Source organism: Lytechinus pictus, chromosome 8 (assembly GCF_037042905.1).
Source record: "Lytechinus pictus isolate F3 Inbred chromosome 8, Lp3.0, whole genome shotgun sequence".
Classification (NCBI taxonomy): Eukaryota; Metazoa; Echinodermata; class Echinoidea; order Temnopleuroida; family Toxopneustidae; genus Lytechinus; species Lytechinus pictus.
The window spans coordinates 36,785,289-36,804,252 of NC_087252.1; the positions used below are offsets into that span (position 1 = coordinate 36,785,289).

At 35.2% G+C, this 18,964-nt stretch overlaps 2 protein-coding genes across 2 annotated transcripts; one reads left to right on the forward strand and one right to left on the reverse strand.

Moving 5' to 3' along the window:
- The first annotated feature begins 5,829 nt into the window (after positions 1-5,829).
- On the forward strand, positions 5,830-15,316 carry LOC135155174 (transcription factor SPT20 homolog). The gene is made up of 5 exons (XM_064104011.1): positions 5,830-5,917; positions 8,889-8,990; positions 10,275-10,440; positions 11,176-11,294; positions 12,401-15,316. Exons 1-5 carry the CDS (start codon positions 5,891-5,893, stop codon positions 12,830-12,832), a joined length of 846 nt encoding a protein of 281 aa, XP_063960081.1. The 5' UTR covers positions 5,830-5,890; the 3' UTR covers positions 12,833-15,316.
- On the reverse strand, positions 11,999-18,230 carry LOC135155173 (putative nuclease HARBI1). Its single transcript, XM_064104010.1, has 4 exons — positions 17,595-18,230; positions 14,372-14,638; positions 13,780-13,916; positions 11,999-13,433 (listed from the first exon to the last, which is right to left on the reverse strand). Exons 1-4 carry the CDS (start codon positions 18,000-18,002, stop codon positions 13,145-13,147), a joined length of 1,101 nt encoding a protein of 366 aa, XP_063960080.1. The 5' UTR covers positions 18,003-18,230; the 3' UTR covers positions 11,999-13,144.
- Positions 18,231-18,964: the final 734 nt, after the last annotated feature.

An 18,964-nucleotide genomic window follows, 5' to 3' on the forward strand; every position in this document is an offset into this window, starting at 1 on the left:
GCATAAACAGCATAATATTTAGGCCAGCAAAACTAAAAATAATCATACATTTATGATTTTTGGTTGAAAACACAATTTACATTGACTTTGTACACGAAATCACGTTTTTGAGCAATTTTTGGTCTGACATGCACTTACATAACATTGCGTAACTTCGGAACCGCGTACCCGGGTGACGCAAAATTGGTCTCAAAAGTTGTGGAAGACTTGAAAGTAAAAAGTCAGCGAGCAGCACGGTCAAAAAATGTTGTGCGACGAAAATATCGCGCGAATCGTTTAGGGGGAGGGGGGCCTCCGAGCCCCCCCCCCCCCCCCGGCCTAGATAGGGTTAAAGGGGCGAGAGGAACATTTTAAGAGGATTTTTATTATTTAAATACGCACTTTTAGAAGGGAAAAGAACGCGAAATAAGGAAAACGGGCAATGATAGGGCATGAAAAGAGCGGTTTAAAGGAATGGAAACTTATCTGATACCAGAATGGGCACTTATATTTATAAAAAGGTAAAGGGGTACACTTTAACACATAAAACGGGTCCTTCTAAGATGAAAGGGGCAAAGTTCTTGGGTTAAAAGGGAAAACTGTTTAGTGCTTCAAAAAGTGGGGGCACTGTGAACCCCCTGCCCCCCCCCCGGATTGCAGCCCCTGCATACATATCATATGGAACATTCGTTGTAAAATCGAGGAGGTGTATGAATTGCAACCTAAAGATATTGCATTTAGAGAGTAAAGTGCATCGCATTTGTGGGTATATAGTTCAAAATTAATGCCTCTTGTTGGTAAAGTGCGCTAGTATGACATGATTGTGTGTGAAATATTTGTATATACGTTAGTGGGTACAGTGTTTTTACACATGTGGCTGATATTACACAAGCTGGCGTCGGTACATCACTTTGGGTGTGTTAAAAGAGATAGGAAACAATGTCTTGTTTGAATGTTTATAGATTCATAAAAATTAATATCAAATGCCATAGTAATCAAGACATTTTGGGTTCATAATTAAATTTTAAAGAAATTCGACAACTTCTGATGAAATCTGGAAATGAAATCAACAGATCAAGTTCAATGTGTGTATCAGTGGAAATCATGCTTGCCTCTCCCACCCCCTTTAATTAATTGTCCCATGCAGTGTTCGAAACAGTTACTGTACTAAATGTCCCTTTAAGGTGACACGACATTTACTCCTGCGACAATTGCGACAATTAATATCTCGGAGGGCATAGGATTAGTGTTAGGATTGTGATAGAGTTTTTGGTTCAGAATATTGTCATGATTACGATTAGGGTGTATTTAGTTGTGGAGGTTAGCTTTTATGTTTCGCTTAATGTTTAGATTTTCCATCGGAGCAATTGTCGCCGGAGCAAATGTCCACTAAGCCTGGTGCCCCCCCCCCCCCACTGCCTCTCTGAAAAGCGTTTAATTGCCGATGACACTAGCTGTAGATTCTACTTTATGCAACCATGTTTCTCATTTTAACAGTAATGTTATTAAACATTTTTCATGAGAAATATCCTTAATATGGATAAAAACAGTGATTTGCACATATCCCGGAGGTTTGCACTTTTCCCGTGAAAATTGTTCATTTGCACATATCCCGTCGTCACGTTTGCTCAGATGCCGTTGATAAAATTTGACAGATTTGCACATTTCCCGGCGTGGCGTTTGCACAAATTCCGTTGTTTGCACAAATCCCGGCGAAATTTGCACATATACCGTTGTTTGCACATATCCCAGCGTTTGCACATATCACGGCTCCACAGGGGGCGCACTTTTGTTCTTAGATATCATAATAAAGCATCGTTGTATCACACGTAAATGTTGTCTTATTCTGATAAGAACTCATTCTTTGATCAAGTTGATGAGACTTAAATCAGCTTTTCCATTCATATCGAAATTTCTAATGGTTTGTTTACGTTGGGGCCAATGATTTAGCTATTTATCCTGATTCATACGATTCCATATAGCACGCGATGTATTGCGATCATATAATAGGTAGTTCAGAGTTTGTACAGAGATCACGCGGAAATTTGAGTAAGATCTTGGCCCGATTTTTTTTTACTCCGTATTGCTCATAATTTTAATGAACTTGACAAACATAAGTTTGTATTTTATTTTTTTTACATTTAACGCCCTTTCACACGGTAAAATCGTAATTTGAATGATGATTCCAGTAAGAAATAGGGCTGCTGATGATATTTAGCACCTGTGAAATCAGACGATTAGAATAACGAACGTTTATCACAATCACGAATTCAAATTCTACTCCGGAGGTGAATTCCATTTAAGTTTCACACAAATTACGGTACGAATTTTGCGTGTGAAAGGCTTGACCTCCAAAACATCTTTTAGGGGGCGGAACTTACGTTGCCTTTCAAGCACTTCCGTATGAGGCGCCGATTGTACCAATATTATATAGAACAATTATTTGTTATATAATCATTATTTATTAAATAATAACTATCATTTATATATAATTTAAATTTTATTTGTAAATAATTACTATTATATAAAATAAAATTTCTAATTATTTATATATAATTCCAAGTAATACTTCATTATTTGTCAATAATAATAGTTCGACATTCCATTATTTATAAATAATGATTATTTGATTTTCATTATTTATAAATAATGATTATTTGTTTTCATTATTTATAAATAATGATTATTTGTTTTTCATTATTTATAAATAATTTTTATTTGTTCTTCATTATTTATAAATAATAATTATTTGTTTTTCATTATTTATAAATAATGATTATTTGTTTTTCATTATTTATAAATAATGATTATTTGTTTTTTATTATCTATAAATAATGATTATTTGTTTTTTATTATTTATAAATAATGATTTTCGTTTTTCATTATTTATAAATAATGACACTACGTACTTCATTATTTATAAATAATTGCAATTCGTGTTTCCATTATCTATAAATAAGTTTTCTATTATTTATAAATACTAATCATTTATTAACAATGCCAGTGCACATTTCTTTATTTATGAATAATTTGTTGAGTTTCCCATTATTTATAAATAATGATTATTTGTTAAATAATGAAAACGTCTACTTCATTATTTATAAATAATTTTTTCGAGTGTGCCATTATTTTCATTATTTATAAATAATCATTATTTAATGTTCGAGTTTTCCATTATTTATACATAAAGATTATTTGTTAAAAAATGAAATATCTACTTCATTATTTATAAATAATAATTTAGTTTCAATATCCCATTATTTATAATAATCATTATTTATAAACAATTTTTACAGTTTGCCATTATATACAAATAATCATTATTAATATACAAATAACCATTATTTATTAAATAATGGAGAACTCGCTATAACATGCTAATGTGGGACCGCCCATGATATGAATATTCATGATGCGATTTCCTTTTTCGTGATTTTTCTTCACAAATTTTTGTCCGTTTTCTCTTCATAATGGCATTTCTTGAAGCAATTTTCTAGGGATATGGTCTGATTGTAATATTCTTCATTTTCTATATAACTTCGTCTTCGTAGAAATATCAAAAAGTGTAATTTTATACGATGTTTCCTACAGTTCACAATCCCCGGAGGCGCGCGTGTATTTCACCTTTTCTCTCTGATCGTAGGAACAACCCAAGGGTTCATTACATGTTGTCGCGCACAGAAAATTTAAGCCATAGAATTTGCGTGCTGTGGACACCAGAAGTGAGATCCCAGCACGCGAGACCCACTTGTTAGAAATCCACAGAAAAATGCGGTTCATGGTGCGACCTTAGTATACGGTACCTCGCAATACGAAATATTACGTTGGTTGGTCCCCGGAACTGTCGGGCGGAATTTAGCCCGAAATCCGGATCCTTAATGGAAGTGGATCAAGTGCATATGAGCTGAGAGAGTGAGTGTAAGTGCATCAGGATCTTCTACTTTCTATAATTTTTTGTTTTTGTTAAAACTTAAGTTAATTTTTCTCCAAAATGCTTGCAACGACAATACGGGGGCATGATGACCCCTAAATTTTGAAAACTTATTTTTCTATTGAAAATTATCACAAAATTCACCAAAAGTGTGCACGAAAGCCTTCATATTTCACTTTTAAAACTCCAAAAAGTGCCCAAATGACAAGCTTGGTCGCTTCGCTGTGTCGCTTTCAACTTGAGAACGAGTTTACGCGCATGCTCCCCCCCCCCCCCGAAAGAAATTCTGTGTACGGCCATGCTCAAAAGAGCCTGGCACATTGATTTATGTATACTTTTCAATTTCATTATTTTTATCTCATTATCACTATGGCCTTACGCAGAAATTTCCGGGGGGGGGGGAGCATGATGCGCGTAAACTTTCTCAAAAAAAATCTTGAAAAAGCGAAGCGACCAAGAAGCGACCAAGCTTGTCATTTGAGCTTGGTCGCGTCGCTGTCTTGCTTTCAAGATTTTTTTTGAAAGTTTACACGCGTCCTGCTCCCCCCCCCCCCCGGAAAAAAATTCTGCATAAGGCCATGATGATAATGTGATAAAAATAATGAAAATGAAAAGTATATATAAATCAATGGTGCCATATGCTCTTTTGAGCATGGCCGTTCACAGAATTTCTTTCGGGAGGTGGGGGCAGACGCGCGTAAACGCTCTCAAGTTAAAAGCGAGACAGCGAAGCGACCAAGCTTGTCATTCTGGCTTGGTCGCGTGGTTGTCTCGCTTTCAAGGTTTTTTTTTTAGAAAGTTTACGCGCGTCATGCCCCCCCCCCCCCCTCCTGAAACAAATTATGCGTGAGGCCATGGTGATAATGAGATAAAAATATAAAAATAATGAAAATGAAAAGTATATATAAATCAATGTGCCAGGCTCTTTTGAGCATGGCCGTACACAGACTTTCTTTCGGGGGGGGGGGGCATGCGTGTAAACTCGTTCTCAAGTTGAAAGCGACACAGCGAAGCGACCAAGCTTGTCATTTGGTAGACAGGAATAACCGTCGTTTCTGGGGATTTATTCAACAATTTCTGACATTTTACTATAATCCCCATTTACCAATACCAATACATTTATGTATTGGTGAGTGAGCCAACGCAGTTCAGCGGAACAACCAAAATACAGAGACTGAAGCTTTTGGTCTATTGGTGAGTGAGCCAACGCAGTTCAGCGGAACAACCAAAATACAGAGACTGAAGCTTTTGGTCTAGTCATTTGGACACTTTTTGGAGTTTTAAAAGTGAAATATGAAGGCTTTCGTGCACACTTTTGGTGAATTTTGTGATAATTTTCAATAGAAAAATAAGTTTTCCAAAATTTAGGGGTCATCATGCCCCCGTATTGTCGTTGCGAGCATTTTGGGGAAAAATTAACTTAACAAAAACAAAAAAACAAAAAATTATAGAAAGTAGAACGGCCTGATGCACTTACACTCACTCACTCTTTCAGCTCATATGCACTTGATCCACTTCCATTAAGGATCCGGATTTCGGGCTAAATTCCGCCCGACAGTTCCGGGGACCAACCAACGTAATATTTCGATGAAGAGCATTTCGTCAATTCACCGGTTGTTCCCACTCGAGGTACCGTATACTAAGGTCGCACCATGAACCGCATTTTTCAGTGGATTTCTAACAAGTGGGACTCGCGTGCTCGGATCTCACTTCTGGGGGGCGTTTCATGAACATTTCCCGTCTGACATCTTGTCAGATCCGACAACTACGTCATCGTCTGACATCTTGTCAGAACTGACCAAAAAACCGTTTCATGAAGCTCGCAGCGGCCGTCTGACATCTTGTCAGACGGTTTTAATTATTACATCGTAGTGAACGAGCCTACTGACCAATTAGGCTCCGCCCCAAACTAGCGGCAAAGAAAAACATTAAAAATTCTCGCGATCGTACCCTTCTGCTGCTGCTGCTGTCTGAGCAAAGATGGACACGAACACAGAAGAACCGACGGTAAGTACAGTTTTTGAAAGTATTTGAGCCGATGAAATGAAAATAATGATATTACTTTTGCATATTGGCCTGAATATTTAGATTGCCTTGATACGGAATGGTATTGGAGCAACAGTTTAGAGGCATGAAATTGGTGCGAGAAGACTCATTGTGGTCCCACCAATGCCTTTCTGTGTTTTTTTTTACTTTCGCGAAAATGATGGTACGCGAGCTCGACAATTCTAACTTGTACTTGTAGTTGTAGTTGTACTAGATCTAGACTAAAGCTATACTTAGTCTAGGTCACTTATCCAATGTACAAGGTTATGAAATAACCTTGTCCTGAGTTAGTAACCCCTGTGTGGTGAAATAAAGTGGGAATAATGTTTGTTTTTTTTTCTCTTGTTTGGGGGGATAAATCAAATGCGTGATTTGTTTTGACAATGAATGTAGTAGAATGCATTCTTTTAATTATTTTTTCTGAATTAAAAAGAGAGTCTGTGACTATCTATGGAGATGGAGATTGCCATCAATCTCAGTTTTCCACCAAAAGAGGTTGTCATAAATATCTGCCTAAAATTAAAGAGGTTTTTTTAGCGCTCTGGTGAATAAAAAAAAAAGATTCCCCAAAGACCCAAGTCTAGAAAATCAGAACTTAATCAATGGCAACTGATTTTTTTATTGTCACAAAGGGTATTTTAAAGACTTTTTGAGTGTGTGTTGTATGATGCATAGATTCATCACATACAGGGTGGTTGCAGAGTGCACATGGTCTAGGCCTAGACATAAAAAGCTGTCAGATTCTGGGGATTTATTAATAATTTCTGACATTTAACTATCATCCCCACAGAGTTTTCCAAACTCGATCGCACTTTATCTTTATGGAGCACCTCGTCCTTGAATGTAATACATTGGATAAATGCTCTACGTCATATCTATGAGTATTATTAATAGATGTAACGTAGACCACTTATCCAATGTTCACCCATAAATATTATGATAATCTTGTCCTCAGTTAGAAACCAATGTGTGTTAAAATTACATGAATAAGATTGTCAATGTTTGACTTATTTCTCTTGATCTAGAATGGATAAATGCTTGATTTCTTGGCACAGTCAGATTTTACTACAGTAGATTCTAATTCATCATAAAAAAATATGTCTTGGCCCAAAACTAAATTGGATTCTTTAATTTTTTTTTTCTTTCTAATTAGCCTCTAAAGCAGGGATTCTCAAATGGTGGCGCGCGTGCCACTTGTTGAGCACCGAGCCTTGTGGAGTGGCGTTTGGGAGCCGGTTTAAAAAAAATAAAAATAAGGAAAAATTGGGGAGAAAAAATGTATCTACCAGTAACGTGAGGATTTGGTGATCATATTAATACAAAGAGAAAACAAAAAATCTTTACTTGAAACTTAAGTACTTATTGATTTCCTCAAATTTTGTCAAATTTAGCACTCAATAATTCTTATAATGGAGGATCGATGGTGTTCTTTTTATTTATTCTATGCTGTACAGAGTTTATGTGCCACACAAGTGATTTGAAAGCCCCGCTTGTAGGATTTCTATTTCTACGGCGAATAATTTTGCATTTCCAGAGTATACGTTTTGGTTAAGAGTTAAACATCAAATAATATGATATTCAAAGGACATCCTGATAATAACAGATAATGAATTAGGGACATAATAAGCCGAAACTTTGTTTTTGAATCCGATTAAAATCCGAAGTTGTAAAAGTAAAATATGCTCGATGTATTGCCTGCCACGATTGCCTGCATGCACTCTTGTTTAACACGAGTTGTAGAGAGAGAGGGGGGGCAGTTTTTGGCGTTAGTGCAGTGCAACGCCTAATTTTCAGCCCATGGAAAATCAGGGACTGTAAATTCAGCCACTGGCGTACAGATTGGGGTGGGGATTGGGGCCCTAAAGTGTTTCAAGGACAAGGGGGAAAAAGGAGAAAAGGAAAGGGAATGAGTGGAATATTGCATTATTTTCTTAATATTATGTCAAAATATAGATTTTCGTATTGAAAAGTTCAACATTTTTGCTTCAGCTGCCATATCTAGCCCCCTCATTTTCTTTTTACTCATTACGCCACTTGCTTCAGCCAATAGATCTGGTGCAGAACAGTCTGAACTAGTTGTTTCATTGGTATGTTGTGAAAAAGTCATTAATCATTTTTCTTTTAATAAATATAATGTGTAGTTTGTTGGCGTTGGTATTTTCTTCTGTTGATATTAATTAAAGCCCCTCTGGGCAATTTAAAAGGCCTAATATTCCAAAACTTCTGGGGGCTCTGCCCCCTCGACCCCCACCAGGGGCCTCTAGACCCCTTCTAAAATACTTTGCTGGTTTGCGTAATGGATAGTGGCGCATTACAGATTCTCAACAAGAAATATGGCGCTTCAAAAAAGTAATTGAGAATGGCTGCTCTAAAGAGAGTCTGTGGAGATGAAGATCTGCATCAATCTCAGTTTTCCACCCATAGAGGTCACCAAAATATGCTCAAAATGAAAGCTTTTGAGCACTCTGGACTTTCTGGTGAATAAAAATATGATTCCTAAGACTGGAACTTGGTGTTGTTGTTTTTTTTTTCTTCACAAAACTCAAAAGTGATATTTTAAAGACTTATTTTAATGTATGTTAAATGTTTAATGTATGACCCACCACAGACAGGGTGGTTGCAGAGTGCAAGTGACGTAGACTTGGTCTTGGGAATCATTTTTTTTTTCATTCACCAGAGTGCTAAAAATCTTTAATTTTGTCATTTCGAGCATATTTTTGAGACAATTACCATTGTTATAAATTTAACTTCAACCTTGGAAAAATTACATGATTTTTTTTAGCAGGATGCTGAATGAGCACTTCATCATTGATATTTTTTGTAACATGAACTTTAGTGAAATTAGGTCTGATTTTGATGTATAAAATGGGCCAGTGTTCATTGTAAATTCCATCCATTCTTTATTTTTAAATTTTCCATTGTTTTGAAACAGGATGGACCGAGAGTAACATATAACGATGCCCAAGTACAGGCAATATGTTCATATGTGAGAGAGAATTACACTGAATTATTTCCATGTAGTGACAAGCCAAATGTAAGTACCACTTTATTGTAGAAACCATGACATTGTTTGATCCAAGTACCAGTTTAATTCATATGCAGACAATAGTTATTACAGGATTCTTATTTCTGTAACTTGTATCGCAATCTTCCCAATATTTCAAAGAAATTTTATTATTGCTATCAATTTTATAAGGTCAAAATTAAAGAAATAATCATCCAGAATCGAGTTTTGTTTTATGAAGGTCCCTGCAACATTCAATAGTATGCATGCAAATTATCCTATAATCCTATTCAGCTTCATCTTTTTGAATGCAAGTTATCATTTTTAATTTGTCTTTCTCAACCCTCTTTTCACCTCTTGCCATTTTCTCCATATCCTCCCAATCTTCCTCACAAAACATGTTTTGTTTCATTCAATGTTCCCAAATTGTTTTACTTGATAAATTGTATAATTGATCTTGTTTAAATTTCATTTCATATGCTTCATTAAATGAATGAATCTTGATTTGATTTTGAACTTTTAAAGTGTTTCTTGTGGTCATCAGCACAGACTTTTTATTGTTAAAAAAATATTGACATACACCTTTTTACATTTACAACATACAATGAACTAAATCTGTTTAATAAATAAAGAAATTATTAGTCTAGTAATGAAAATGGTAAAATTTATGTTCAAAATATCTAGAACATTTCATAATTTTTGTCTCGCCTGCATAGCATAGCGAGACTATAGGCGCCTCGGAAAAACCGAATTGACATTTTCTTCAATCTCATTTATCCACATTTTTTCCGATGGCGACGATAGCAGCGGCGACGACGGCAGCGTCAACAATGAAATCTTGACCAAGGTTAATTTTATGAAATGTCATAACTTAGAAAGTATATGGACCTACTTCATGAAACTTGGACATAAGGGTAACCAAGTATCACTGCTCATTCTGCACAAATTTCCAGGTCACATTATGAAGGTCAAAGGTCATTTAAGGTCAATGAACTTGGACCATGGTTAAGTTTTTTTGAAATGTCAACATAACTTTAAAAGTTTAAAGGCCTTTTTCATGATACTTGAACAAAGGATTAAACAAGTATTGCTGATTATCTTGCATCAGTGTCAGGTCACATGATCAAGGTCAAAGGTCATTTAGGGTAAATGAACGAACGTTAACCATCAGCACTGCTGCTGTATTGAATTGCGTAATGCAGGCGAGACTGCCAGAGGCGTTCCACTTGTTATTGAGTGTGTGTCATTCAGAACAAAACATCAAATTTGATAAACAAAACACAGATTTAATGCATTTTTTCGTCTACCTTTCAGACCAAAGGACGTGTTGCAGAGGCATGGGACAGGGCAGCCACCACATTGATGAGTGGTGGTCTGCCCATTTCTAATGCCAAGAAGGCCCCTGGTGTGCACCTCCGTGACCTATGGCACAAGATGGTGTCGAGGGCCAAAAAGTACCGTGATGACCGTTCACGTACAGGTAAGATTGAGACATATTTCACGAACCTTGGTTACATTTTGAAATTATTGTATGTTCTACATTTGAACACTTTGAATGCCCGTCGACAATGGGTGATTTCAAGTTCGGTGTTGGCCTTGGTGTTGGTGTTAGTGTTGAAATTTCGATTGCTTCCCCTAGCTCCAAAACTTATTCAGAGTTTGTAAAACTGATCCAGATCACATTATTGACATCTCAACAACTAGTGAGTGACTTTTCGGGACCATCCTCATTTTATGTTTGGTGTAATAATTGTGTAAAAATTGACCCAACACCAACACCAAAAGGTCAACACTGAACTTGAAATCACCCAATATGTGTCCTGTTGTAACAATTTGTTTTTTCCTTGTGAATTTATTCATCGTAGGATTTTAACAAGTATTGGTTCATATAATATAGAATAAGATGCATGAAATACAAAAATTCCATGCTTGTTGATGAAATTGATTGATCATTGGAACCTTTGTAATGTTGTATCCTGTGCAAATTTGATTACTGTTTGTGCCAATTAGAATGCTGTTCATGTTTAATTGAATTCGATTTTCCTAAAAGTCAATCACATGTTGAAATCAAATGGACCTTAAATATTTGCTAAATAATTTTGATAGACATTGACAATTGATTTCACATCATAATGAAGGAACTTTCATTTATCCCAACGATAAGTTCATGAAGTTAGCAGGAAAATCCTTTAAACACATTAACTCATCTTAATAGGTGGTGGCCCTCGACCCAGATTCCATCAGCGCCATGAAATGGTCATGGAGGTGCTACCTAAACCTGCATGCATGGGCTTTCTTGGCCAAGAGAGCGAAGGAGGGAATTTAATTGCCTTAGTGAGTAATCATTTCTAATGCTTCATTTGCAACTCTTCTGTCATTCATATATTTCATGTATCCTCTGTATATTTCTTCTTCTCTTCTTACAATGGAAACAGAAACTTTGTCTGCAAACATACACCACCAGTTCTTGTGAAAACAATTACATAAGAATGCAAGAGTGGTGCCAAAGCACACCTGTGAATCTTGTACTACTTATTCTTCTCTTTCTCCTTTTCAAATCTACCTTTTGCTCTTGTTCATCTCCTAGATCTTCAATATTTACATTTCTATATTTGTTATAAAAATGAGGAAAATTGCCCGCTTTTTTTTTGGGAGGGGGGTACCTTTTAAGAAGCCTAGATTCCCTCCCCCCTAAATAAAACAAAAATTATGCATGTTGTTAATTGTAGTTTTACCATTTGATAAAACTAGTAAATTTTATGATCTGTGCAATCTCCCCTCCCAATTTCTCTCTTTCTCTCTTTCTTTTTTTTGAAATTTTCCAATAGAAAGGGCATATTATCGCTTTACCCTAGAGACACCATTTTTTCAGTTTTCTAAAATGCAAATCTTGATGTTCTAAACATCAAAGTTTACATTTTCATTAGACATTTTATGAACATGTCACCCGGTATACAGATACTTTTTTACTTGAAGAATAGATAGTGAAAGCAGCGTTAATTCGTAGATACTGCTTTGAACTGATTTTTTTTTTTTTTGATTTGGAAATGATTTTCAGGATTATACAGATTTTTTTTTCTGTTTACTTTCTTAAATTGCAAAAAAAATAGATTTGCATGTTCTTTCTATGTTCCTCAAACTCTTTCATTTTATTCATCACAGAAAAATGGAGTCTCTACAGCTTTCTTACTTAAAAAGGATGTAATGAAATTAGACCTTAAATGACACACAAAAAAAATGATATTTGTAATATTCTTATGAAAATATCAATTTAATGATACATGCACTATTAACGATGATCTACAGTAATAAATCTTTTTTTGGATTAATGAAAAATATTTACAAAGTCTAAATGAGTTTTTGTTTTTTCATTGCTGATTAAAAAGTCTCTGTATTTCAAAGGTAAAAAAAATTAACATTTTACTGTATTTAAATTTCAGCTAACGAATACGGAAGACTTTGATAACATGGAAGAGCAATATCAGACAACACGGCAGCATCAACAACAGCAGCAGCGGCAGCAACAACAGCAACAACACCAGACACAGCAACAACACCAGACAGGGCAACAACAGCAACAACACCAGACACAGCACCAGACCCAACAACAACACCAGTCACTCCAGACCCAGCAACAGCAAGTGCAACCTTTGAATGAACACCATCAACAAGATCGACGGCAAAAACCACAGCATTCTAACCTTCGACAAGTGCGAAAAAGGAAAGCAGATTATCAGTGGGAGTTGCTGGAGTGTGAAAAGGAAAAGCTAGGTGTAATGAGGCAGAGACTAGAGGTTGAGAGAGAAAAAGTTCAAGTATTGAAGCAAATATTTAACAAACTTAGTGGCAATGTGTCAGAGAATGAATCATAATTCCATAAACAATTTTGATAGAGTAAAGAAAGTAATAACTATAAAGACCAATTTTGGAATAGTTAGAACAATCACGGTTTGAATGAAAGTGATTGGAAATAATTGCATTTATCATTAAATGCACACAAAGGTACTGTGTTCTAATTTGTTTCATTAGATATGGTTTCAAATGAAAACTTACAATTGATGATTAGGAATTTTATAGCAACCAGACAATAGTAAAGGACTTTTCCTCAAAAGTTTGGTATTAAAACCGATGACAGATAAATTTTGGTACAAGTAAATTTAAAGGATGACAAACTGACAGTTGATTTATGCAAAAAAACTACGAATGATGTCATCTCTAACTTGTTTTCCTGTCATGGCATCCCCCTCTTCATTGAGGTCGTTGGCTTCATCACCAGCGTCGTCGTCAACCCTCTCCTGTTCAACCTCTGGCTGCTTCATCTGCTTGCTTATGTTATGAAGGCAGGCACATGCCGTTATCACATCGCTCGCTCGTTCTGGAATCATGTTGAGCCCTCCACCAATCAGGCAACGGAATTTAGACTTCAATTGTCCGTTGACTTGTTCTATCACAACTCTGGTGCAACTGTGAGCTCTGTTTGAAAATGAGAGAGAGAGAAGATTAATAGGACTACTAATTTCCTTCTCAGAGGTCTTTTAACCCTAACTAGGCCTGGTTTTTTTGGTTGTTCTGTGGCCGTAGGGGGTTGATTTACCCCCCCCCCCCGGCCGTTTTTTGTCTTAAGGAAGAAACAATGTTATCTATGATGATCTCAGGATTTTTTTTTTCTTGCTCCTTTACTCTTACACATGATTATTGTGAGTGAAGTTTCAAATGCCATGTTATCTGTTGTAAGATAAATATGATATTGGTATACAGTGGACAGGTAATGCAGTAGGTATTATTAACTAAGAAAATGGTGGCATTGATTGTTACATACTGATTGTATCTTCTCTCTCCTCGTGTTCTTGGCAGTGGTACCGGTGTCATTAGCCATGATTGGAGGCCGTAGCCAGAGTCCCCCAGCAACAATCCATTTAGTGCTCCTTCTCTGAAGGCCTGGGCAATTACGCTGGTCTGTTGAAATGAGAGCAAGACATTTCATATGAAAATTTCCCCCTCAGTTCTTCTGGCATTTGTATAAAGAGTGACTAACATTGTAACTTTAGCTTCATTATTGCTCTATACCACAATTTGCTTCCTTCTGGCTTGAATTAGCAGTGGTTGTTATTGACAAAATCCCCAATCTATAGCTATGAGGTACATTTACATTTTTTAGTATTCATTGTACTGAAAATTTCTTTTTGTTCAGTATAATGTTTCCAAATTCCTAGTTATGGCTCCAGGTTCATTTTATAGCCCTACTTATGTATTCATCTAACTTTAAATAATAATAATAATATACAACATTTATAAAGCACTTTATACAGTTCAAGAATACTAACTGAGTCATGTTGATTTTTTTTTTCATGTTATCTATTTTTTTTTGGGGGGGGAGGGGGAAGGGAGGATAAAAAACCTTCAAATCTTACCCTGCAAATCCTGCTATCGTGCGTAGATCCAGGCCATCGAGCAGAAATGCTTGTTATCTCATACAGGGCATTGCATGTTAGTTGGACATTTATACTGTAGAAGCCCTTTCTGTTTACATAGAGATGTTCGGCTGCTCCTAGGGGGACTCCATTGATCCGAACATGAGTACCGTCAATAGCCCCAACCACGTTGGGAAAGCTTGCCAGGAGGAAGAAACGTCTTTGGGTATCACGCACTTCTTCTTGTGTGCAGGGAAATTTAATGAACTGTAGAAAAATGATTGATAAAAAAAGAATTGTTTGAATATTCAGACTCTCTTCATTTGAGATTAAGGCTAATGAAGCTTGCCTGCAAGGTATAAGAACTTGCTTTGTTGTTTTAACCAAGTATCCGATATATTGTGTTAACAAATGAAATAATATATGTACATATATATATATAGATATTGATTAACTCAATCGTATGCTCATATTGTACAACATCCAGTTAGCAGGTCAATATTTGTACATAAAATTACACATGTGCTAAATGTCCAGCAAGTAAGAAATGTCTTTAAATTATTTGTAAATATGCATGATTTAGAATAATTATCATATAAAATTGAACAGAAGATATGAATATTTTTTCAATGAAAATGTTAACAGCAAAATTCCACACTAACACTCATGTGTATTTCTTTGATGTATTTTCTTGAAATTTGAAATAATTTATTAACTGCATGCTTACTTTCACATATTGTATTTTCTACAGAAAAGTAAAACAATTGTTGTACAAACATATTTATTTGATGCAGGATACAAATGAATATTGGATATTGTTATTGAAAAATATATATTTGAATTTAACACAGTATTGTTTAAAATAGCAATATATAGTACAAGTAATATATGAAAATAAGATACATGTTTGATGATTATTTATTAATAAATTCCAATCCCAGAATTAAAGCAATTGCCTCCCTATATTTCTTTACTTTTTGGATGCTGTCTCTGTTTTGCATATTTTCCAGGTAACTAACAATTGCTGTAAATACATATTTTATGTGGTGGGTAATTATAAATGATAATATTTATGAATGAATTTTGTAATACCTGTATTTGTGAATTTAAAGAAAATATTTAAAATAACTGCCAGTAGTAATTAATGAAAAAATATGATGTGTAAAATGAAATTGATTAATTAATGTTAGCAATAAAATTGTATGCTGTAAATTATAATAGATAACTTGCTTGCTTCTATTCCTTTACTTTTTGCAGATGGTATAGGGGATTAGCAATGAGCTGCCTTTATTTTTCCATCTTTCATGAAAATGTTCACATCTTCTACAGTTGATATGTTCATCTTTTTATAAGTTTTGAAATAAGAAAAAAATCATTGAGTTTTTTTAAGAAACATAATTAACTTGTAACATGTAGATTTACATATCTAATAAACCCTAGAAATATGAATAATAACTTTCCAAGATATAGAGAATGCAGCTTTTTGATCCACCAATGTTGGATCTTTTTCATAAAGGGCTATTGAGAATATTTCTCCCCACTGCCTGTTCACTAATTTCTTTAGTATCTTGCTTCTACCTTCTCTAATTATAACTGCATCAGTATTTCTCATTTCATATTAGAAATAAATGCTTTATTCGAGAATCAGCATCGTTAACCAGTAAACAAATATTTTTTGTTTAATTATCCAACATATCAAAATTGATTTAAAATTGAGGGTGGGATAGGTTTATAATCAATCATCATCAACATCAATCATGATCATCACTGTCGCCATCAGGGGTGTCGATCCAGAGGGAGATATGGAGATATTGGCCTAAATATAAGGTCTTGGGGCCATGGACCCCAGAAGTTTCATGATCAAAAGGAGGGTAGAAAAAAGAGAAGGAAGAAGGGTTAATATGATGTTTTTTAAAATGTCAAAATGCATCAAAAATTTTATTTATATCAAAATGTCAAAATTTTTGCTAGTTCGTTTTGCGGGTTCAATTTTTTTTTACCCCATAGGCCTACATAAATCGGGCCCCTCAAATTTGGCTAACTGTGCCACCCCACCCCGTCTAAATTAAAAATAAAGGGAAAAGAAAATTGTGAGAACCCCCCCCCCCACCCCCAGAAGGGGGTCTTCATATTCATAGAATAAAGTCAATTGCTGTCAACTTAAAAAAAAATTGACAAGCCAAAAAGAAAAAAGAAGGAAAAGTGGTCTTTAATGACTACCAAATGAAGGTGATTTTTAATCTTCCCAAAAGTAGCATACCCAACAAAAATTTAGGGGGGTTCACCCCTCTTTGCAAGGGTTGTGGATTTAGTTGTTCATGAGAAATAAATGCTGTATTTCAATTTGTTTTGTCTTATGAGAAACCAGTTATACAAATGATTTGTAGAGAAATATGCATTGGTTTGAGATATGTCGTCATTAAAACACAAGATCAAAAGGCATGCAGGTACAAAATTAGGTGTATCAACCTCCCAGGATTTGTTTAAAATATAATTTTTATCATTATTTCTGAAGTATTCCACTGCGGCCCGAAATGACATTGAAATATTCTTCGAAATGCCGCCAGCTTTCGACCATGTGTAAACAACCCTGGACAAAATGTAAACAGTACGGTGTACAGTTGTGGTCACGACAGTCTTCCGTTCTCTGAGAACTGTAGAACTTCGGCTTAATTGAAGAATGACCTTCCAAAATGTTCATAAACTGATGTAAGTAATACAGATCTCTAGGCATATCAACTGTTTTTATCTAACTTGAAATATTTGGAGTTTTTGGACGCAAACAGCTGCAGTCTTGCAGACATGGACGTACAGTTATACGATCGAGTTGTATTGACAATACTATTGACTTTTGTGTTTGCAGACGACATACAATCGCCAACAATATTTGGTATGTATGGGACTGAAGTGAAGGCTGTGCGGTGCAACGAGAAGTGAGTGCGATCGATCGATGACGATGGTCAATCGCACTCTTCTTTCCCCCATATCGACTTGAAAGAAAAAGAAATAAAATGAACGAAATACATTATATCAATCTTGCTCTCAGGATCATGACTTTTCAATATTTTAGGACCCCACTATATAACTTACTTAGTGTATTCTAGAGACTAGGCTAGATCTAAGTAAAAAAAACTTTTTTATTCATGATGGCCAAAGTTAGACTGTCTCTACGACGTAGTAGAACTAGATCCAAATTAATAGAAAAGGACAATTAAGAACTTACCTCATCTCTTTTAGAGCACAAAGCAAGTGTCACCCTTCTTATGACTCTTGATGCTGTTGATCTACTGCAGCCGTGGATAGTGGCTGAACTATCCAGCACAGATCCCGTGGCATAGAACCTCAGTGCTACAAAAATTTGCAGTGCTGGGGTCAGTGCATTACTCCTTTTAGTATTGTGTTTCAATTCATCTCCAATATAATCAATAATGAAGCTTACACCATCTCTGGTGAATCGATATTTTCTGAACATATCTCTGTCATCGCACAGTTCAAAAGGATTGGATTTGTCGCGAAAAACACGCTCCCTATGCAGAGCGGCTCCAACCATAGCATTCACTAACGCCATCTTGGTTGTCATGTGCAGTGGACTTGTCGGATGAAATTTTGACTTGTCGGATGAAATTGGCATTTGTCGGTAGGTAAAGGGTGACCGACCAAATTCAAGATACTTGTCGGATCAAATTAGAGCACTTGTCGGATTTTTCATCCGACAAAGTTTCATGAAATGGAAAGTTGTCGGACGAATAAAAGTTGTCGGATAAAATGGGACTTGTCGGATAAAACGTCCGACAAGTCCTTTCATGAAACGCCCCCCGGGTGTCCACAACACGCAACTTCTATGGCTTAATTTTTCTGTGCGCGACAACATGTAATGAACCCTTTGGTTGTTCCTACGATCAGAGAGAAAAGGTGAAATACACGCGCGCCTACGGGGATTGTCAACTGTAGGAAAAATCGTATAAAATTACACTTTTTGATATTTCTACGAAGACGAAGTTATATAGAAAATGAAGAATATTACAATCAGACCATATCCCTACAAAATTGCTTCAAGAAATGCCATTATGAAGAGGAAACGGACAAAAATTTGTGAAGAAAAATCACGAAAAAGGAAATCGCATCATGAATATTCATATCATGGGCGGTCCCACATTTGCATGTTATAGCGAGTTCTCCATTATTTAATAAATAATGGTTATTTGTATATTAATAATGATTATTTGTATACAATGGCAAACTGTAAAAATTGTTTATAAATAATGATTATTTATAAACAATGGGATATTGAAACAAAATTATTATTTATAAATAATGAAGAAGATATTTTATTATTTAACACATAATCTTTATTTATAAATAATGAATAACTCGAACATTAAATAATGATTATTTATAAATAATGAAGTAGACGTTTTCATTATTTAACAAATAATCATTATTTATAAATAATGGGAAACTCAACAAATTATTTATAGATAAAGAAATGTGCACTGGCATTGTTAATAAATAATAATTATTTATAAATAATAGAAAACTTATTTATAAATAATGGAAAAACGAATTGCAATTATTTATAAATAATGAAGTATG